Source organism: Procambarus clarkii, chromosome 50, assembly GCF_040958095.1.
Source record: "Procambarus clarkii isolate CNS0578487 chromosome 50, FALCON_Pclarkii_2.0, whole genome shotgun sequence".
NCBI classification, from domain to species: Eukaryota; Metazoa; Arthropoda; class Malacostraca; order Decapoda; family Cambaridae; genus Procambarus; species Procambarus clarkii.
Genome location: NC_091199.1, coordinates 15,936,338 through 15,959,914, shown reverse-complemented (window position 1 = coordinate 15,959,914; position 23,577 = coordinate 15,936,338). Strand labels below are relative to the sequence as shown.

The window sequence follows — 23,577 nt, the reverse complement described above, 5'->3', positions numbered from 1 at the left end:
CAGAAGATGGAGTTCATGGAAATTGGCGTAATATCCGCGAATATTCCATTGAAGAATAGACATCGACAAGAAGAGAAAGGACAGCAACAGAGGACAATGAAGAAACAAAGGTCAAAAAGGAACACAGAACGTTAAAGAAGCACAGGATCAGAGTCAGCAAAGTCAGGGTTAGGGAGCATGAGTAAACTGAGTAAGGATGGAGCATGGATAAACTGAGTAAGGATGGAGGGAAGGGAGTGAGAGGACCGACCAGAGGCGGACGAGCAGGGGTCCGGAGGAGGAGGGGGGGGGGGGAGACATCCGAAGGACAGTAACAGGAGGGGCAGAAACCAGGGAGTGCACCTCAGCAAGGGCAGCAACTGAGAGGGAAGCGGGGGCCAAGGAAACCTCCATAGCAAGAACAGGGGACACAACCACCGAAACAGGAGGGGATGGAGCGAGCGAGTCAGAGATAGGGGGCGAGGAAGAAAGTGAAGCCTTCTTACTCGCCGGGGAGGAGGAAGGAGATGAGTCAGGCTTTCGCTTTTGACTCAGAGGTAGGCGTCCCAGAAACCACAATGTACTGGACAACAGATTCAAGCATCTCAACAGGACAAGAAGAACGAGAGCAAACAACACAATGACCGCTGGGAGAGTGATGGACATCAGCCCGCACAGACAGGCGGCGTGGAGAGCTAAGAGACGGAGAAGGATGGGAAGGAGGATCGGAGGGAGACGAGGAAGAAGACACAGGAGATGAGACAGACTGGGTAGAAAGAAGAGGAACACCAGACAGAGAACCATGAGGGGGACCCTTCAGGACAGAACTTGAAGGAACAGAGGTGGTGGTGGGCATGTCTGGGTCTAAGGCCTGGAAACAGTTGTGTGACTGTGGAAGGTGGGAAGGACGAGGAGAGGAAGAGCGCAACACACGAGCATAACAGACGCCAGCGAAAGTGGGGAGACGGCGAACTTGGTGCCTCACCTCAGGAAAAGACAAATGTTCCCGGTGCTTTAAGGTGAGGATGGCAGTTTCAAGTTTGTAATGTACACACACGTGGGAGAAGGTAGGGTGGGCCTCATCGCAATTGAGGCAGCGAGCCGGTGGAGAAGTGCACTCCAACTTAGAATGACCTTCGTCCCCACACAAAGGACAGAGAAAGACAGTACAGGAGCATCGGAGGGCACCATGCCCAAACCTCCAGCACTTATTACAGAGCCGAGGATAGGGGAATGTACTCCTGGACATTTCCTTTGATGGTGGAAGGGTAACTACCATCAAAGATAATCTTCACAACCCGAAGGGACTGACGGCGACGACCATGAGGGGGACGAGTAAAAGTGTCTACCTGGAGGACAGAATGGCCCTGGGCTTCGAGGATATGTTGAATATCTTTTTGGCAGTCCTGTAGGTTCCTAACACCGGTTGCAACATGGGGTGGGAGAATAGTGCCAACACCCTGGCATTCAACCGAGCATTCTTGGAGACCTGAACAGGGGTCTCTCCAAGGCAGGATAAGGCGGCCAAGCGGGTGGCCGCATCCTGAGAAGGAGCAGCAACGACACGTATACGGAGACGGGTGGGGTTGAAAGTAACAGAGGCATCAACTGAATCAACAAGGTGCCTATGGAGAGAGAAATCGTCAGGAGGTGTAGAATCCAGAGGGAGGAGATCAAAGTATTTGGCCCACGAAGCGGGACCAAACAAGGCTTGGTACGCATTAGTATGGGAAGGGGTTGAGCGAGTGCGGCCGTGGCGTGGACAGCATTGAGAACCCCCAGAGAGAGAGGGGTTAAAAGGTGCAGTAATCACAATGAAAGACTGAGCCATGTCAGTGGATGAGGTGGTCACCACTGGGCGCTTGTGGCTCGACCCAACCACAGAGGAGGGAGGGGAGCCGAGGGGAGTAGTCAGGAGGGTCAAAAGAGGAGCAAGGTCGAGGCCCAATGCAGTGGGGGGCTACAGAGCCCGATCTTCCAACACAGTGGAGCACCACTTGGCAAATGGAATTTAATATTAATAAATGCCACATTATGGAATGTGGAGTAGGAGAACATAGACCCCATGCAACCTATATATTATGTGAGAAATATTTAAAGAATTCTGATAAAGAAAGAGATCTAGGGGTGGTTCTAGATAGAAAACTATCACCTGAGGACCACATAAAGAACGTTGTACGAGGAGCCTATGCCACGCTTTCTAACTTCAGAATTGCTTTTAAATACATGGATGGCGATATACTAAAGAAATTGTTCACGACTTTTGTTAGGCCAAAGCTAGAATATGCAGCGGTTGTGTGGTGCCCATATCTTAAGAAGCACATCAACAAACTGGAAAAGGTGCAAAGACATGCTACTAAGTGGCTCCCAGAACTGAAGGGCAAGAGCTACGAGGAGAGGTTAGAAGCATTAAATATGCCAAAACTAGAAGACAGAAGAAAAAGAGGTGATATGATCACTACATACAAAATAGTAACAGGAATTGATAAAATCGACAGGGAAGACTTCCTGAGACCTGGAATTTCAAGAACAAGAGGTCATAGATTTAAACTAGCTAAACACAGATGCCGAAGAAATATAAGAAAATTCACCTTCGCAAATAGAGTGGTAGACGGTTGGAACAAGTTAAGTGAGAAGGTGGTGGAGGCCAAGACCGTCAGTAGTTTCAAAGCGTTATATGACAAAGAGTGCTGGGAAGACGGGACACCACGAGCGTAGCTCTCATCCTGTAACTACACTTAGGTAATTACACTTAGGTAATTACAGAGACAAAGGGGCAAAAACTGTGAAATCAGAAGATGGAGTTCATGGAAATTGGCGTAATATCCGCGAATATTCCATTGAAGAATAGACATCGACAAGAAGAGAAAGGACAGCAACAGAGGACAATGAAGAAACAAAGGTCAAAAAGGAACACAGAACGTTAAAGAAGCACAGGATCAGAGTCAGCAAAGTCAGGGTTAGGGAGCATGAGTAAACTGAGTAAGGATGGAGCATGGATAAACTGAGTAAGGATGGAGGGAAGGGAGTGAGAGGACCGACCAGAGGCGGACGAGCAGGGGTCCGGAGGAGGAGGGGGGGGGGAGACATCCGAAGGACAGTAACAGGAGGGGCAGAAACCAGGGAGTGCACCTCAGCAAGGGCAGCAACTGAGAGGGAAGCGGGGGCCAAGGAAACCTCCATAGCAAGAACAGGGGACACAACCACCGAAACAGGAGGGGATGGAGCGAGCGAGTCAGAGATAGGGGGCGAGGAAAAAAGTGAAGCCTTCTTACTCGCCGGGGAGGAGGAAGGAGATGAGTCAGGCTTTCGCTTTTGACTCAGAGGTAGGCGTCCCAGAAACCACAATGTACTGGACAACAGATTCAAGCATCTCAACAGGACAAGAAGAACGAGAGCAAACAACACAATGACCGCTGGGAGAGTGATGGACATCAGCCCGCACAGACAGGCGGCGTGGAGAGCTAAGAGACGGAGAAGGATGGGAAGGAGGATCGGAGGGAGACGAGGAAGAAGACACAGGAGATGAGACAGACTGGGTAGAAAGAAGAGGAACACCAGACAGAGAACCATGAGGGGGACCCTTCAGGACAGAACTTGAAGGAACAGAGGTGGTGGTGGGCATGTCTGGGTCTAAGGCCTGGAAACAGTTGTGTGACTGTGGAAGGTGGGAAGGACGAGGAGAGGAAGAGCGCAACACACGAGCATAACAGACGCCAGCGAAAGTGGGGAGACGGCGAACTTGGTGCCTCACCTCAGGAAAAGACAAATGTTCCCGGTGCTTTAAGGTGAGGATGGCAGTTTCAAGTTTGTAATGTACACACACGTGGGAGAAGGTAGGGTGGGCCTCATCGCAATTGAGGCAGCGAGCCGGTGGAGAAGTGCACTCCAACTTAGAATGACCTTCGTCCCCACACAAAGGACAGAGAAAGACAGTACAGGAGCATCGGAGGGCACCATGCCCAAACCTCCAGCACTTATTACAGAGCCGAGGATAGGGGAATGTACTCCTGGACATTTCCTTTGATGGTGGAAGGGTAACTACCATCAAAGATAATCTTCACAACCCGAAGGGACTGACGGCGACGACCATGAGGGGGACGAGTAAAAGTGTCTACCTGGAGGACAGAATGGCCCTGGGTTTCGAGGATATGTTGAATATCTTTTTGACAGTCCTGTAGGTTCCTAACACCGGTTGCAACATGGGGTGGGAGAATAGTGCCAACACCCTGGCATTCAACCGAGCATTCTTGGAGACCTGAACAGGGGTCTCTCCAAGGCAGGATAAGGCGGCCAAGCGGGTGGCCGCATCCTGAGAAGGAGCAGCAACGACACGTATACGGAGACGGGTGGGGTTGAAAGTAACAGAGGCATCAACTGAATCAACAAGGTGCCTATGGAGAGAGAAATCGTCAGGAGGTGTAGAATCCAGAGGGAGGAGATCAAAGTATTTGGCCCACGAAGCGGGACCAAACAAGGCTTGGTACGCATTAGTATGGGAAGGGGTTGAGCGAGTGCGGCCGTGGCGTGGACAGCATTGAGAACCCCCAGAGAGAGAGGGGTTAAAAGGTGCAGTAATCACAATGAAAGACTGAGCCATGTCAGTGGATGAGGTGGTCACCACTGGGCGCTTGTGGCTCGACCCAACCACAGAGGAGGGAGGGGAGCCGAGGGGAGTAGTCAGGAGGGTCAAAAGAGGAGCAAGGTCGAGGCCCAATGCAGTGGGGGGCTACAGAGCCCGATCTTCCAACACAGTGGAGCACCACTTGGCAAATGGAATTTAATATTAATAAATGCCACATTATGGAATGTGGAATAGGAGAACATAGACCCCATGCAACCTATATATTATGTGAGAAATATTTAAAGAATTCTGATAAAGAAAGAGATCTAGGGGTGGTTCTAGATAGAAAACTATCACCTGAGGACCACATAAAGAACGTTGTACGAGGAGCCTATGCCACGCTTTCTAACTTCAGAATTGCTTTTAAATACATGGATGGCGATATACTAAAGAAATTGTTCACGACTTTTGTTAGGCCAAAGCTAGAATATGCAGCGGTTGTGTGGTGCCCATATCTTAAGAAGCACATCAACAAACTGGAAAAGGTGCAAAGACATGCTACTAAGTGACTCCCATGTAACAAACTAGGCTGGTTGTAAGAATTATCCAGAGTGGGTTATCGACAAAAGAGAATGGGAAGCTGAGCCCGCATGGTGACCTGGGAACCAGGACCCCAGGGGAATTCGCGGTGGAAATAACCGACGCTTTGTTCATAGCTGCGTATAATGAACCATCCTATAGTATTCAGTAATTTAGAGAAAATTAGCCTTTATTCATTTTGCATTAAAATTGTATTGTATAATAGTACTGGATACAATATCAAGAGTATTCTAATTATTGAGTTTAAGTCACCATCAGTGACGTCACGAATCAGATCTAACTTGTAAGGCGGAGTGACCGGCGGTCATAGGTCATCAGGGTTGACAGGTCTACTATTTCTCAAAGTTCAATTAACCATTTTTGGGGGATCGGGAACAGCTCTGCCGTTAGATGTTTGTGTAATTTAATTTCAGTAAAATAATTCAACCAGTCTGGATCAATTAAGTACAACAGAGGTTAATTGTTATAACTTAAACCTGGCTAGTAACTTGGTGAAACTTTGACTAGGCGGAAGGATACAATGTTCTAGTCTGGGCTAGATCAGACGAGAAGAGATCAGTGTGATCTGCAGAGCAGCTGGGAGAGGTCAAACATCTTACCTCTCCCCAAGACCAGCCCAACATCTTTAGCTGGTAAAACATAGAGGTATAGTTGCTATGGTTATTTATAGAATAGTCTTCATTGCCATTCAGGTCAAGTAGGGAGTGTTAAAGTGACAGGGAGTGAACATATTTAGATTTTGTTTTAGTTTTTCTTTTAATAAATTAAATTTGTTAATATTTTGCATTTTATTATTTCCATGTGTTTTATGTGTAAACTTGTCCTGGTCACGTGGTCCACACGAGGTAGAGTTAGATTGGGCGCCGATTCTAACATCGATTCTAACATCGAATCATTCCCGTGTAATTAATTTCACACTCTTAAGCTTCCACGGTCATCGAGTGGGGATCAAGCCCCAAGGTTGATTAATTAGCGTGATCGATCCAGACCTCGATCATTGCTCTGTGTTGCTGGTCTGGTGGTGGCAGCGTAGAGGCGACTCTAGGGTTTTGCTCAAAGCCTAGGTCACGTCATACTGGGTGTAGAATCCTAAGGCGGTCAATCGTCTTAGGACCACGTGGCGTGGAGTTGGCTTTGGTAAACGTTTTGGAGTCCCTTGGTAGAGAATGAAAAGTAAGAATACGGGTAGAGGGAGTAGAAGGAAAGTGAAGTAGAGAGAGGAACCCTAACCCATGTTACACCCAGAACTGAAGGGCAAGAGCTACGAGGAGAGGTTAGAGGCATTATATATGCCAAAACTAGAAGACAGAAGAAAAAGAGGTGATATGATCACTACGTACAAAATAGTAAGAGGAATTGATAAAATCAATAGGGAAGATTTCTTGAGACCTGGAACTTCAAGAACAAGAGGTCATAGATTTAAACTAGCTAAACACAGATGCCGAAGAAATATAAGAAAATTTACTTTCACAAACAGCTGGTAGACGGTTGGAACAAGTTATAGGGAAGAAGTTGGTGGAGGCCAAGACCGTCAGTAATTTCAAAGCGTTATATGACGAAGAGTGCTGGGAAGACGGGACACCACGAGCGTAGCTCTCATCCTGTAACTACACTTAGGTAATTATAGTCCGAGTTGGGGGCTTGGTCACCCACTCCATGAGCCCGAGAAGGTACAAGGGGAACAGAATTTGACATAAATAGGAGAGGAAAGACTTTCATTCACGAATGTGCCCCCACACCCACCACGGAGCCACAAATAGAAGCAGGACACCCAACAAGAGACATGTTGCCTATCTTGCTGGGGGCCCCCCCAGGGGTGCGTTGAGTATACACCCCACAAACGCCACCTTAACACTTTGTCGTATCCCGCGCGCCACCCCTCAATTGAGCGATTTGGGTCCCAGCGTTTCACAGGAGCGCACGTTAATTCTGAAAAGTGTATACTGTACTCTCCAACTTTGTCACCTCAATTCTCGTCCTACGAGATTAAATTTGGTATCATTGTGTTCGCAATAGAATTCTCTATAGCACTAAATGCATATAAGCTCCAAAAGCCCTGCTAATTACCCGCAGCAAACAGAGAAAGTGCAAACGAGTTACCCAGTAGCGCGCAAAAGCGATAAAATGTGTTCACTCTTTTCACTCTGGTCACCTCAATTTTCGTCCTAGGTCTTTCATTTTGGTATCAATGGGTTTCCAATAGAGGAAATTTATTTCTCTAGAGGAATATTAGCATATAAAATAAAAAACCTGGTCACACTCCACCTGCCGACGAGTTGAAGATGGGCCACGCGTTAACCGTGAGTGAGCGCCCAGACGCCTTCCAGCTACACTCCCAATTCCTGCCCACAAATGTTTAGTATTTAGTATTTTAGTATATTTAGTATTATAGTTTAGTATTTTTTGTGTAGTAGTTGTACATCACATAAGCATTGTAGATAGCCATTTGCACAAAATAGAAGGTCAGTTTCTTCGTCCATTTCTGAGTTTTCCTTATGAAGTGATAATATTTGATCATTTGGTCAAAGTGATCAACACCTTTCATGTTTGTATTGTAGTCACAGATTGCATTCGGCTTGTTGACAGTTACCAAACAGTCCCCAAAAAATCGGATAAAAACCTGATTTTTGGCAATTATTTTAGTGGACGACGTAGCATTGCATCATCCCCAAGATTACCGACAGTAAACGGATGACGCAATGCTGCGTCATGCCCGGACTAAGGTGTTAAGAACTGCCAGTTCGTCAAGATCGGGTTCAGTGACAAAAGGAGGATTGACAATAAAAGCGTCCCCTCGCTCGCGATGTCGGGTACCACAGTTCTACGGGTGCAAGAGTATGCCTCCTCAAACACCTGGGTGTCCAAACCAAAGAATGCCTAAAGAATAATCAAAACAGGCAAAAGGTCGGCGGGAAATGACAATTAGAAAGGAGAAGAGGGGGGGGGGGGTGAAAAACAAAACATAAGAAAAGGAAAAGTCATCCATCAGAATTCGATTGGACAGCAGCAGGAGCATAAGGCCACAAAAGGACAGAAGACGGTCCCATGGAGCATTACACTCCGGCAGCCACCCACCAAGCCCCCTCACGGCAACAACCGGCCGGACAGGGAGGGGGAGCCCTCTGCAAATTACAAGAGCGTCGTCGATGAACAGAAGACGAACCAACAGCGAGAGACGCATATAACCCTGAATCTAGCTGCAATGAGGACCTACCTTGACCAGCAGCTGGCAAAACCCTGGCCCTACCAGGACACCTCCAAAAGCAAGAACAAGATCCCCAAGAACACGAAACTGCTACCTGATCAAGGGGATCTTGGGGATCCCCCTTCACCCTCAGATCATGATACCTGGTTGATGGGGTTCTGGGAGTTCTTCTACTCCCCAAGCCCGGCCCGAGGCCAGGCTCGACTTTTGAGAGTTTGGTCCACCAGGCTGTTGCTTGGAGCGGCCCGCAGGCCCACATACCCACCACAGCCCGGTTGGTCCAGCACTCCTTGGAGGAATAAATCTAGTTTCCTCTTGAAAATGTCCACGGTTGTTCCGGCAATATTTCTTATGCTTGCTGGGAGGACGTTGAACAACCGCGGACCTCTCATGTTTATACAGTGTTCTCTGATTGTGCCTATGGCACCTCTGCTCTTCATTGGTTCTATTCTACATTTTCTTCCATGTCGTTCACTCCAGTACGTTGTTATTTTACTGTGTAGATTTGGTACTTGGCCCTCTAGTATCTTCCAGGTGTATATTATTTGATATCTCTCTCGTGTTCTTTCTAGTGAGTACATTTGGAGGGCTTTGAGACGATCCCAATAATTTAGGTGCTTTATGGCATCTATGCGTGCCGTATATGTTCTCTGTATTCCCTCTATTTCAGCAATCTCTCCTGCTCTGAAGGGGGAAGTGAGTACTGAGCAGTACTCAAGACGGGACAACACAAGTGACTTGAAGAGTACAACCATTGTGATGGGATCCCTGGATTTGAAAGTTCTCGTAATCCATCCTATCATTTTTCTGGCTGTCGCAATATTTGCTTGGTTATGCTCCTTAAACGTTAGGTCGTCAGACATTATTATTCCCAAATCCTTTACATGCTGTTTTCCTACTATGGGTACATTTGATTGTGTTTTGTACTCTGTATTATGTTTAAGGTCCTCATTTTTACCGTACCTGAGTACCTGGAATTTATCACTGTTAAACATCATGTTATTTTCTGATGCCCAGTCGAAAACTTTATTAATATCAGCTTGAAGTTTTTCAATGTCCTCAGCCGAGGTAATTTTCATACTGATTTTTGTGTCATCTGCAAAGGATGATACGAAGCTGTGACTTGTATTTTTGTCTATATCTGATATGAGAATAAGGAAAAGCAGCGGTGCAAGGACTGTACCCTGAGGTACAGAGCTTTTCACTGCACTTCACTGCATGAAACTGCTGCCAAAGACAAAAACTGAGTAACTACCTCCAGAAAGAAGAGAGGCAAAAGGGAGAGGCAGACAAAAGAGCCAAGAACCAAGCTGAATCTAACGACTGGGCCAACACAGCCTGCCGACAGGCAAGATGAGTGATGTAGAACATGGACACCACTTCCTGGAGTACAGGCACACACAGCTTGGGCAAAGCCGCCAATGCCACCACGGCAGACAACAAGGTGCCTGCACCCAACCTGGAACCAAGCACATCAACATACTCATGGCAGTTCCTCCATGTAGGAACAGGCTAAAAAGGCAAACCACCAGCAAAACAGGAAACTGAGGCCAGAGTGCACCGATAATCTCCAGGCACAAATATCATTCAAGAACTGGCTCACCCAAGCATGCTCCCTCCTCCCCCATCCCCCTTCCCACAACAAGGGGAAAAGTGTAGGTGACTAGCAGGGGCTGGTTGGACAAAGTTTTGGTTGTTTTCTTGTTAAGGGAGTTCTGTTGATATTTTGAGGGGTGCTGGTCTTATTTTTCAGCCATGCAGTAGTCTGTTTTGATTTGCCTACTTTTTCAGGTGCTTCCTTGGTCAATGGCAAGATGTTAAATTTTAAATGTAGTGTTCATGAGCCATTGCTCCCACGCGTCTCTGAGGGGGCCAGGTTCTGGCTCGTGGTCTTCGGTAGGCAACATGAATTCTGTGACTGATGACTCCAAGTAGTATGGCACTTAATCAGTAAGCTAGCTTTAGGAAGCTGACGGAGCTTTACCCCAGAAATCATAAATGTCAAGAAACTTATTTTGTAAAAATATATTTGAGAATGATCTTTCAACATGCTCCAAAATTCTTTTAATTAATGACTTTTATGTAGTACTGTACTGTAATAAGGTTTAATTCTTTAGCGAGTAATAAAATCCACAGGAATGACAAATTTTGATAATTATATGGATTTCAGTGCAGAACACAAACGTCACAGTTGCCATGACTCAAGCCGGCCTCACCGCAGTTGAACAAAAACACCTGCTAGTTTTCTTGGAGGAGCTCCTTGGTGGCTCCCTGTAGCTGTCTCACATCAGACATCCAATAAGGGGAAACCTCCCTCAAGTAAATTGTATAGAATAATCTGCCATCTAAGGTTTCAGAGTAAAACACTTGTACTGAGTATTATTTAATTATACAACTAATAATTACTCAATAAATAAATATGAAAATAATGCACAGAAAAAATACCAAATTTGAGAGAACATAAATACCCTGTATACAAGGAACTTCCACAAACAGATGTTCATTATTGGAGGCTGTCGTGTAAATGCAGGCTGATGACTGCTGTGTCTGCCCGAGAGAAGGGGGGGGGGGGGGGGATGATAACATGGTGTACCTACTGTATGATGCGTATCACATGATGTGTACCATATAGTGTACCATAATTACCTTAGTTATAGGATGAAAGTTACATTAGTACCAGTTGGTGTGTACTCACCTAATTGGGTATGTACTGTACCATGTGTACCGTATGTGTATACCACATGGCATGTGCACCACATAGCATGTGAACCACATGGCGTGTGTATCACTTTCTAACTTCAGAATTGCTTTTAAATACATGGATGGAGAAATACCAAACAAATTGTTCACGACTTTTGTTAGACCATAGCTGGAATATGCAGCAGTTGTATGGTGCCCATATCTTAAGAAACATATCGACAAACTGGAAAATAGTAACAGAATAGTAACAGGAATAGTTAAAATTGTTAGGGAGGAACTCATGAGACCAGGAACTTCAAGAACAAGAGGTCATAGATTTAAACTCACAAAACAAAGCTGCCAGAGAAATGTAAGAAAATTCACTTTTGCAAACAGAGTGGTAGACGGTTGGAACAAGTTAGGTGAGAAGGTGGTGGAGGCCAAAACCGTCAATAATTTCAAAGTGTTATATGACAGAGTGCTGGGTAGACGGGACACCACAAGTGTAGCTCTCATCCTGTAACTACACTTAGGTAATTATATAGCGTATCACATGGCATGTGTATCACATGGAGTGTAATTACCTAAGTGTAGTTACAGGATGAGAGCTACGCTCGTGGTGTCCCGTCTTCCCAGCACTCTTTGTCATATAACGCTTTGAAACTACTGACGGTCTTGGCCTCCACCACCTTCTCCCCTAACTTGTTCCAACCGTCTACCACTCTGTTTGCGAAAGTGAATTTTCTTATATTTCTTCGGCATCTGTGTTTAGCTAGTTTATATCTATGACCTCTTGTTCTTAACGTTCCAGGTCTCAAGAAATCTTCCCTATCGATTTTATCAATTCCTGTTACTATTTTGTATGTAGTGATCATATGACCTCTTTTTCTTCTGTCTTCTAGTTTTGGCATGTTTAATGCCTCTAACCTCTCCTCGTAGCTCTTGCCCTTCAGTTCTGGGAGCCACTTAATAGCATGTCTTTGCACCTTTTCCAGTTTGTTGATGTGCTTCTTAAGATATGGGCACCACACAACTGCTGCATATTCTAGTGAACCACATGGCATGTGTATCACATGGAGTGTGAACCACATGGCATGTGTATCACATGGAGTGTAAACCACATGGCATGTGTATCACATGGAGTGTGAACCACATGGCATGTGTATCACATGGTGTCTGCCATCAATAATCTAACTTAAAAAATGTCGTTCTTCCAGATGATTTAATGACACCTTGGCTTCTGCAAGTACTGTATCAGTATACAGTAAAAACATTCCGGAATATTTAACAGTTCTGTAAATTAGAATAATCATTTAACTCAACATTTCTACAGACAGCAGCTTTATCAATATCATTATTGATAAAAACCATTTTTGTATGTTTATGTAACATTATATGCTCTAGTGCTACAATGATGGTGAGTGTAGGGAGTGACAATATGTCCTGATGTAACATTATACACCCCTCGTGTCACTGTACTCGTCCCTGGTACATACAAGTAAAATACATCCTGAGGCAACACATGAGTGATGGTGACACATGAGTGATGGTGGAACAGGAGTGATGGTGGAACATGAGTGATGGTGACACAGGAGTGATGGTGGAACATGAGTGATGGTGACACAGGAGTGATGGTGGAACATGAGTGATGGTGACACAGGAGTGATGGTGGAACATGAGTGATGGTGGAACATGAGTGATGGTGGAACATGAGTGATGGTGACACAGGAGTGATGGTGGAACATGAGTGATGGTGACACAGGAGTGATGGTGATACAGGAGTGATGGTGATACAGGAGTGATGGTGACACAGGAGTGATGGTGACACAGGAGTGATGGTGACACAGGAGTGATGGTGGAACATGAGTGATGGTGACACAGGAGTGATGGTGACACAGGAGTGATGGTGACACAGGAGTGATGGTGACACAGGAGTGATGGTGGAACATGAGTAATGGTGATACAGGAGTGATGGTGATACAGGAGTGATGGTGACACAGGAGTGATGGTGGAACATGAGTGATGGTGGAACATGAGTAATGGTGACACAGGAGTGATGGTGATACAGGAGTGATGGTGATACAGGAGTGATGGTGACACAGGAGTGATGGTGACACAGGAGTGATGGTGACACAGGAGTGATGGTGGAACATGAGTGATGGTGGAACATGAGTAATGGTGATACAGGAGTGATGGTGATACAGGAGTGATGGTGACACAGGAGTGATGGTGGAACATGAGTGATGGTGGAACATGAGTAATGGTGACACAGGAGTGATGGTGACACAGGAGTGATGGTGACACAGGAGTGATGGTGGAACATGAGTGATGGTGACACAGGAGTGATGGTGACACAGGAGTGATGGTGGAACATGAGTGATGGTGACACAGGAGTGATGGTGGAACATGAGTGATGGTGACACAGGAGTGATGGTGATACAGGAGTGATGGTGACACAGGAGTGATGGTGACACAGGAGTGATGGTGACACAGGAGTGATGGTGAAACATGAGTGACAATGACACAGGAGTGATGGTGACACAGGAGTGATGGTGACACAGGAGTGATGGTGACACAGGAGTGATGGTGACACAGGAGTGATGGTGACACAGGAGTGATGGTGAAACATGAGTGACAATGACACAGGAGTGATGGTGACACAGGAGTGATGGTGACACAGGAGTGATGGTGAAACATGAGTGACAATGACACAGGAGTGATGGTGACACAGGAGTGATGGTGACACAGGAGTGATGGTGAAACATGAGTGACAATGACACAGGAGTGATGGTGGAACATGAGTGATGGTGACACAGGAGGGATGGTGACACAGGAGTGATGGTGACACAGGAGTGATGGTGAAACATGAGTGACAATGACACAGGAGTGATGGTGACACAGGAGTGATGGTGACACAGGAGTGATGGTGACACAGGAGTGATGGTGACACAGGAGTGATGGTGACACAGGAGTGATGGTGACACAAGAGTGATGGTGGAACATGAGTGATGGTGACACAGGAGTGATGGTGACACAGGAGTGATGGTGACACAGGAGTGATGGTGACACAGGAGTGATGGTGACACAGGAGTGATGGTGACACAGGAGTGATGGTGACACAGGAGTGATTGTGACAATTGTGGTGGTAGAGTGAATTAGAGTGGCAAAACCACTCCACAGTCCACTACAGTCACCTGCCTGATGTCTGTTTGGTTAGCTGCTGCCCGCATCACATCCAGGCCACTCACCACCTCACCAAAGACCTGCGGCCACTGCAGGCCCCCCGTACGATCCCTGGTGCTGATACAGAACTGGGCACTCTGGGGACTACCCAACAACCATGGTGACCATACTGTCCCCGCACTGCCTGACTCCCAGTACTCTCCCTGCAGGTCAGACAGCAGCGGGGCTCCGCCCTCGCCGTCGTTGCACTCGTAGTCGCCTCCTTCCACTCGTTCCCCTGAATTACCCTTGTCCAATACCTCTGTGAGTATCGTATTGGCATATGTGCTGCCTCGCTGACCTGTGCACAACAACACAAACTGTTTGGCCAATCCAGTGTTGCAGTTGAGCCGGATGTGGACCCTCCTTCGTGTTGATCCGGGCCACTCCAGGTCGAGGAAAGCAAGGGTTGAGGAGGAGTCCAACATACCCACAACATCCTTGTACTGCACAAACAAAAATCACAATGTAAAATTCCAATTTTAGTTTTGGTAATTAAAATTAGTATTTAATTTCTTCAACATATGTAGAGCAAAACAACATGTCAGTAATTATTGTAGGACTGGTAAAGTAGAAGAACCTGGAGGGTGCAGGCGAGGGCAGGTGGGGGCTGGCACAGCAGTGTGTGCAGGTACAGCTGTCCATCCTGTGAACTTATTCTGGAAGAACTCAGTTCATCCTGGTGTGATTGGACAGCAAACACCTGGCCAGTCTCCACCAATGTCTTGACGGGATCACTCATCCTCCGCAGGTGCTCAACCTGTCAACAGTATCACACCGATTATCATGAGGTCATATCAACTGGGAGTCCGAATTAGGTAACATAGGGGACATCAACCTAGCAGTGCAATCATTTCTTCAAAAAACTCTCAGCCTTTATAACACCCACTGTCCTTTGCTAACGAAACAAGTCACAACTAAAAGGCTAAACAAGCCCTGGATTACAAAGGGGATACTTAAATCTATTAATAAAAAACATGACCTTGTGAAGAAGTATAAGTTAGGAATCACCTCCAAAGAATTTTCAAAGAATTACTCATCATTGCTATCTAAAATAATTAGAAGAGCCAAAATTAACCCTTTAACAGCTAGGGGCCCAAATGGAATTCACACCCACAGGAGCAACAAAAAAAAAAAATCCAAATTTTTTTTCGTCTTATAGAAGTGTTCATTTTTGTTCCCGGATCACGGAAAAAATAACAAAAAAATCGTAGGTGGCATATTTTAGCCGCAATAGGGTAGGGAAGTGTGGCAAAAAAGGGGCATTGGCAGAGCTTCGCCACACGAGGTCTACTCCGCCCGAGCTGTCAGACAGCAGTTGCCACAAATATATTATTACCTAATTATTTTAATGTCTCTGATTGATTTTTTCTTAGTTTTTTGCAGTAATATTATTCCATATAGTGAATTGTGGTATATTTATATAATAAAATGTGTGAACCATCGCTGTACTCAAAATTATTGTGTGCATATTAGTGATTCAATTATTATGTTCATAAAACAATAAACAAATAGTTTTGCTGTTGTTACACTATATACACAGGTTATATATAAGTATCTGCATGTTTTGTTCACTATAACGAACTACTAAGTTGGTCTTGTGAGTCAAAAAGCAACGAGGAGTGACCGCCACATACCTTCGAGCCACTCCCTCCCTCAACACCACCTCACTTGCCCTCAATCTCCTCCCACAATACTGTTTTTGCATTTATTCACTATACACAGACGTATATATACGTATTTACATGTTTTGTTCACCATAACTGTACATCTAAGCTTGTATGGTGAGTAAAGGCACAAAGACGTAGCTACTCACACAGTCAGCTGATCGGCGGCCGCCCTCAAGGCCAGACACACTAATATTTGTCCTTCAACAATATTGTTTGTGGTGTTATTACGCTATATACACACATTATATGTAAGTATCTACCTGTTTTATTTACCATACCTGTACAAATAAGCTGGTATGGTGCCCAAAGACCATAGTGGCCACCAATAAACAACATACCAAGTCGTGCAGACGACGCTCCTCCCTCACCAAAATGGCGGCTCCCAACCTACTCCTCTCGCTGTTATCTCACACTATACACACGTTATATACAAGTATCTACATTTGTGTTCACAATAGCGAACCACTAAGCTGGTATGGTGAGTGCAGTCAATATATGGTGGCCACACACAGTCAGAAGACGACGCCACAACCCTCCCTCCACAGCCTTACTCCTCCCTCCGTGGAGCACAGCTCTAAATATCACCACAATCCTGCTATTATCAGAATCCTGGTCAGTTTTATCACAGTCAGGGGGCTTCAGTAATACTATCACCGCTAAATAATAGCAGTATCATATATATTATGGCATTTGTAGGCTATGCTGTGGCCACAATATGAACAGCGGTGCTGTGAGCTTGTGCTGCGTGCATCAAAAAGTATTAAAAACTGTTGGCATTCTAAGATCAAATATTATGTACCTCGCCCTGGTGACGCTCTATTACTCTCTCATCTATCCTTATCTTACCTATGGTATTTGTGCTTGGGGTTCTGCTACTCAAAATCATTTATGTCCTCTAATTACTCAACACAAAGCTGCTATTAGAACGATATCTAACTCAGGCCCCAGACATCACTCGGTACCCCTTACTTAAATCTCTGAATATGTTAGATATGAAGTCACTGCACATCCTCTGATGTGTATTTTATATATATGTTTTTTATATTTTATATATATATAAAGGAGGTAATCAGGCAGACATAAACAACTATAGACCAATATCGAACCTACCCATACTATCAAAAATATTTGAAAAAATTATCTACAAACAGCTCTACTCCTATCTCGTAAAATTTGACATTCTTAGCCCCTGTCAATTTGGCTTCCGCTCTCAAAAGAGTACCAACGATGCAATTATTAGTCTCCTTGATATAATTTACTCAGCCCTTGACAAAAATGAGTTTCCAATTGGACTCTTCATTGACCTGAGAAAGGCCTTTGATACTGTTAATCACGATTACCTCTTATGTAAACTCCATCATTATGGAATCCGAGGCCATGCACTGGACTATATCCAATCCTATCTTAGTGATAGACACCAATGTGTAACCATCAATAATATAATTTCTCCCATTCTACCAATAACCGTTGGAGTGCCACAGGGCAGCATCTTGGAACCTCTTCTATTTCTTATATACATCAATGATCTGCCTAATGTCTCTAACATTCTGAAACCTATTTTGTTTGCTGATGATACTACCCTCATCTACTCCAACCCCAACCCACATACACTAAATGATGATGTTAATAATGAACTAAAAAAAGTCCACTTATGGATGTCAACCAACAAACTAACACTTAACATAGAAAAGACCTACTACAGTACAACCTCGATTCAACGTACCCCGATTCAACGAATCTCCGGCTAGTTCGCACACTTTTCAGGCCGAATTTACTCACCCGGTTCGACGAACAATGGTTCGCCGAAGCGAGGGATGTTCGGATTTGCTTACGATGTCCAGACAGAGTTCACAGACTGGTGGAAAACTTTCCCATTCTATAACATATTACAATTAATAATTCTCTCATATGACAAGTTGGATCACACAAGTGGATCACACAAGTGGATCACACAAGTGGACCACACAAATGGACCACACATGTGGACCACAAGTGGTCCACAAGCTTACGATTTTGGGACAGAGTTCACAGAGTGGTGGAAAACTTTCTCATTCTATCACAGATTACAATTAATAATTCCTTCATAAGAAGTTGGATCACACAAGTGAACCATATGAACCAAACACCAGCCAAAATGGTCCAGCTGTCAGGTGGGAGTTGCCACAAAGATATTATTACCTAATTATTTCAATGTCTCTGATTTATTTTTTCTTATTTTTTTGCAGTAATATTATTCAATAGTGTGTAGCGTGATATATTTATATAATAAAATGTGTGAACCATCGCTATACTCAAAATTATTGTGTGCATATTAGTGATTCAATTATTATGTTCATAAAACAATAAATAAATAGTTTTGCTGTCATTACACTATATACACAGGTTATAAGTACAATGGAGCCTCGACTTACGATGCTAATCCGTTCCCCGAGACGGATCATAAGTCGAAATATCGTAAGTTGAAGCGATTTTTCCCATAAGAAATAAAGGGATTTAAATTAATCCGTTCCCCCACCCTCCAAAATATTAACATACAAATACATTTTATACTGAATACAATGTTTTTTTTTTTCTAACTACAATACAGTACCTAAGTTGATCTTACCTATATGGAGGGCTCTTGATGGCATATGGAAGATGGTGATGAAGGGAAAGGAGGAGAGTTGTTACTGTTTGGAAAGGGAATCCCCTTCCATTATCACATCAGGCAGTGATGTTTTCTCTGAGGTACTCTCTCTCTCTCCTACGTTTTGCCTGAATACCACAAGGACCTGGTTGTGGTTCAGTGCTTGTTTGTCTCACTACAAATTTGTCAAGAGACATTTGTTTTTCCCTTCATTTTAACATTTGTCTGTAATGATGCATCACTTTAGCACCCGTAATGTCCTTTTTCTTAGCCAGTATGGAGGATATCATTGACTGAGATTTGTTGTACTGCCTAGCCAGTCCAACAACCCGCACACCATCTTCATATTTACGAATGATCTCTTGTTTCTGCTCTGTGGTCATCCTTACATGGGATCTCATATGTTGAGCCTTACCACTGACTTTCCTGGGACTCATGGCATGATATATAATAATTACTTTAATGTTCAAAATGCAAAAAATCACCACAAAAGCGAAATTTCTTATAGGCGCAATCGTCACTCAGCTGGCAGCTGTAGTAAACTGAGGCAGGTCGGCCGCGTGACCGGGAACCACGCGCTCGGTTGACCCGAACGTGTACCAACAAATATCTTAAGTCGACAACACCATCGGATGCCGAGTCACATTTTTGATGAAATTTACATCGTAACTCAAAATTATCGTAAGTAGGGGCAATCGTAAGTCGAGGTGCCACTGTATCTGCATGTTTTGGTCACCATAAAGAACCACTAAGTTGGTATTGTGAGTCAAAAAGCAACAAAGAGTGGCAGCCACACACCAGCCAGCCAGCCACTGGCTGCCACTCCCTCTCTCACCTCCTCACTCGCCAACATACTCCTCCCACCATACTGTTTTTGCTTTTATTCACTATATACAGACATTATATATAAGTATCTACATGTTTTGTTCATCATAACTGTCCATCTAAGCTGGTATGGTGAGTTCAGGCAATAACATTAGTCACCACAAAGAGTCAGCTAACGCTCCCTCCTCTCCCTCGTTCAAGGCCAAACACTAACAGTCCTCCTCCAACCATACTATTTGTGGTGTTATTACACTATATGCACACATTATATTTTAGTATCTACATGCTTTATTCACCATAACTGTACAACTAAGCTGATATGGTGCCTAAACAACATAGTGGCCACCATACACTGCATGACAAGTCATGCAGACAATGCCACCTCCCTCGCCAAAATAGCTTCTCCCACCATATTCCTTTTGCTGTTATTACACTATATACACACATTATATATAAGTATCTACATTTGTGTTCACCATAGAGAACAACTAAGCTGGTATAGTACGTCCAGAGAGTAAAAGGTGGCCATACAAAGTCAGCAGACAACGCTACCTCCTCCCCACCAAGATTACTTCTCCCACTACAGTGCTAATTATCACCACAATCGTTGTTGAGGAGCGAGTGGCGACCACCTCCGGGTAAGTCGCTCTTTTTATTTTTGGTTAAGTAACTCTGGAGAACCGAAAAAGGGCTACTCCCAGAAAACCAGCGTTGAATGTAATGAAATGCCATTTTCTGGATGAGACCTGGAGGCGCCCCTGCAACCCTTCCTCCCTCCAGTCGGCGTTTTGTTCGCAGTTTTTGACATCCAGCCACTGAACTGGGGGTGGATAGCTAGTGCAGGGAATCCTGGGGCTGCTCCTCCCTCCTCCCAGGGAGGGGGAGCTGCCCAGACAGCGGCACGCTGACGGTTGTGACGTCATGCTCGTTTGCTCATTTGTAGTTTAGAGAGTTCTCTTCAACATTTCGGCTTTCAGTCGCATTTTTTCACTAGATAGGGTTGTTTTGGGGTGCCTACCTTTCTGGGTACATGACCTGGTCGATGGCAGACATAGAATGCTCCCAACCACATGGGAGGGTTTCTATAGGCCATTGCTTCTTGTGCCTCTCTGAGGGGGGCATGGTTCTGGGCTCATGGTCCCTGGTAAGCATAAGAACTCCATGCCCTTGACTGATGCCAGGGGTCTAATACATTCATATCAGCCCAAAAAGCTTCGGGTAGCCTCCAGGTCTCATCCAGAAAATGGCATTTCATTATATTCAATGCTGTTTTTTTTCAGGATGGCATCTTTTTACTGGAGTCCTGAGGAACTGGATGTGAGTCCATGAACCTGCGGGTGTTTTGAATTTTATAATATACTAACAAACCTGATATGCTGGCGTGTGCACCCCTTTCTCCATATCATGGTGTGCGCAATACAGTAGTTAAAGTAAACTGATTCACATTACAGCAAAGAGAAATTTAAAATAATTAAACGTACAGTTACCAAGAAGATTCCTTTAGAAATATTCCGAACTCTTTCCATGATGGTGGAGGCCGGGTCTCCTCCCACTGGGATCGTAGTAGCCGAGGCACCTGCCTTTGTCACAATCGGGGCCTCCCTAATGGACTCTTGTACCTGTAATTAAAACACAAACATTAATGGTGGAGTCTCTCTCATGGAGAGAGGTAACTAACCCGCCAATGATGGTCTCTGCACCTACTGAATTTTACCTGGGATAGGGTTCTGAGAGTTCTACTTCCCAACCCCAGCCCGGGGCCAGGCTTGAATTATGAGAGCTTGGTCAAATAGGCTGTTGCTTGGAGTGGCATGCAGGCCCACATATCCACCACAGCCTGGTTGGTCCAGCACTTCTTGAAGAAAACTATCCAGTTATCTCTTCAGCTTTGAGATGATCCTAACAGTTTAAGTGCTTTATCATGACCATGTATGCTGTATATGCGCTCTCTATTTCCTCTATTTCAGCAATCTCTCCTGCTCTGAAGAGGGAAGTGAGTATTGAGCAGTACTCAAGATGAGACAGCACAAGTGATTTGAAGAGTACAGTACATATAACAAATAATTGAAAATATATTTGTGGCAACACCCAGTGCTTGAATGGCCCGTGCGACCGTGTCTGGGCGATTCATGCACGGTCGACCAGGCCCTGATGACGTCACAGCGCACCTTGTCCACATCCCCATAGCCAAAGTAAGTGGAATTTGGTATTTATTTTTACATAGACATGTTCAGGGAAGGGAATTTATCATTTACAAAAAAAAAAAAAAATTTGGGAACACTTTATTTCATGCGCACAGGGGGAATTTCACAATAAACTCTGCACAGCACGGTGGTTAAGAAACAAATCTGGCTAATGGGATCAAGTGTGATAGGCTTATCGGAGTGAGTCCGTCCCTGCCCCACCACCACCTCTACATCCCATACACACTCTCTCTCTGCTTCAAGGTCACGTAGTTCCCTCAACATCCCTCCCTGCCTGCCTACCTGCCTCCCTGCCTCTCCCTACCTGCCTGCCTGCCTGCCTGCCTGCCTGCCTCTCCCTGCCTCTCCCTGCCTCCCCCTGCCTGCCTGCCTCTCCCTGCCTCCCCCTGCCTTCCTGCCTCTCCCTACCTCCCCCTGCCTTCCTGCCTCTCCCTGCCTGCCTGCCTCCCTGCCTCTCCCTGCCTCCCTCCCTGAAAGGGGCCTGACAGCTGAATGGACAGCGCTTCGGATTCATAGTCCTGAGGTTCCGGGTTCGATCCCCGGTGGAGGCGGAAACAAACGAGCAAAGTTTCTTTCACCGTGATGCTCAGTTCACCTAGCAGTAAATAGGTACCTGGGAGTTAGACAGCTTCTATGGACTGCTTCCTGGGGGTATGTAACAAAAGGGAGGCCTGGTCGATGACCAGGCCGCAGGGACACTAAGCCCCGAAATCATCTCAAGATAACCATCTCAAGATTACCTTCCTGCCTACCTCCTAGCATCTCTCCTTCCCTCCCTCTCTCTCACTAATTCTCCCCCTCTCTCACTTATTGCCTCCCACCCAAGCTCCCTACCTCCATCCACCCACCAGTCAACCATCACTGACACAATACCTTGAGATGATTTACCAATGCCTGCATTTGGAGCCAACATGGTGCACGGATGTTCCTTGATTGTGCAGATATGTAAAACAAGGTCATGGAATGAACACTCTAGCCTCGTGACAAATCAAAACAACGGGAACAATAGGTCATGAATCTGTGACGTCACAGGGTAGAATGCACTCTAGAGTGGCGACACATTCAGCCCTGGGTCCAGACTCATGGAATTCAATATTTATAAAGAAATTCAAAGTGCCAGTAGCACAGGCACTCGGTATAGTGTGGAGGAAGTACTTGGACACCTTGGGGGGGGGGGGGGAATACCAGTTCCTCTACACAAGGGAGAGACAAAGTTTTGGCTAAGAATTACAGTACAACCTCGATTCAACGTACTATATGGGACCGACCCCAGTTCGTTGGAGCGTTGGATTCGTTGCAAGAGGTGACCTTCAGGAGGCGTTTGCATCAGTGTCTTTATTTTTCTTGTAGACAATAAAAATGCATTATCATATTATATACTGTACCTATGTATTATTACTCTACTAACAAATATTGTTACATTTGTTATTTACCTTACTGTTGGAGTTAAGTCCATCATGAAGTCTCATGGAGTTGTGAATGCTGTACAGTAAATACATACTGTAGTGTATTATGCCGTTAACACTGTGTTGAGTAGTTCTGTTGTATGTTGAGTACTACAATAAAGTTTATGAGGCAGGCAGAGCGTGGGAGGGAGGCAGGGAAGGAGAGGATGGAAATGGATTGATGGAAGGATGGATGATTTGAGGGTGTGTGTGTGTGTATGGGCTGTAGGGGTGGGGGGTGGGGGGGGGGGGGAAGGTGTGTCGGTGGTGGTGAAGTGACCGACTCGACTCGGTGATAACCCTAACTCTGACCCAGTTAACTTTTTTTTTTAACTTGATTTGTTTCTTCAATTCTGGATGGATGGAGGGAGAAAGGGGATGGATGGATGAAGGGAGGGGATGGATGGATGGATGGAGGGGGGGGATGGATGGAGGGAGGGGATGGATGGATGGATGGAGGGGGGGGATGGATGGAGGGAGGGGATGGATGGATGGAGGGACGGAGGGAGGAGATAGATGGATTGAGGGAGGGGATGGATGGATGGAGGGGAAGGATGG

At 45.3% G+C, this 23,577-nt stretch overlaps 1 protein-coding gene across 4 annotated transcripts in view; it reads right to left on the bottom strand.

The window, feature by feature from the left end:
* Window positions 1–10,715: 10,715 nt before the first annotated feature.
* The window catches only part of LOC123772619 (uncharacterized), a 56,451-nt gene continuing 43,589 nt past the window's right edge, over window positions 10,716–23,577 (bottom strand). For all 4 annotated transcript variants that reach the window (XM_069303605.1, XM_069303604.1, XM_069303607.1 and 1 more), the window contains exons 4-6: window positions 20,852–20,989; window positions 14,830–15,009; window positions 10,716–14,695 (exon numbers count right to left, since the gene is read on the bottom strand). In XM_069303605.1, coding sequence (XP_069159706.1) covers window positions 14,183–14,695; window positions 14,830–15,009; window positions 20,852–20,989 — 831 coding nt within the window. In that variant the 3' untranslated portion in view covers window positions 10,716–14,182. The remainder of the gene's footprint in view (window positions 14,696–14,829; window positions 15,010–20,851; window positions 20,990–23,577) is intronic.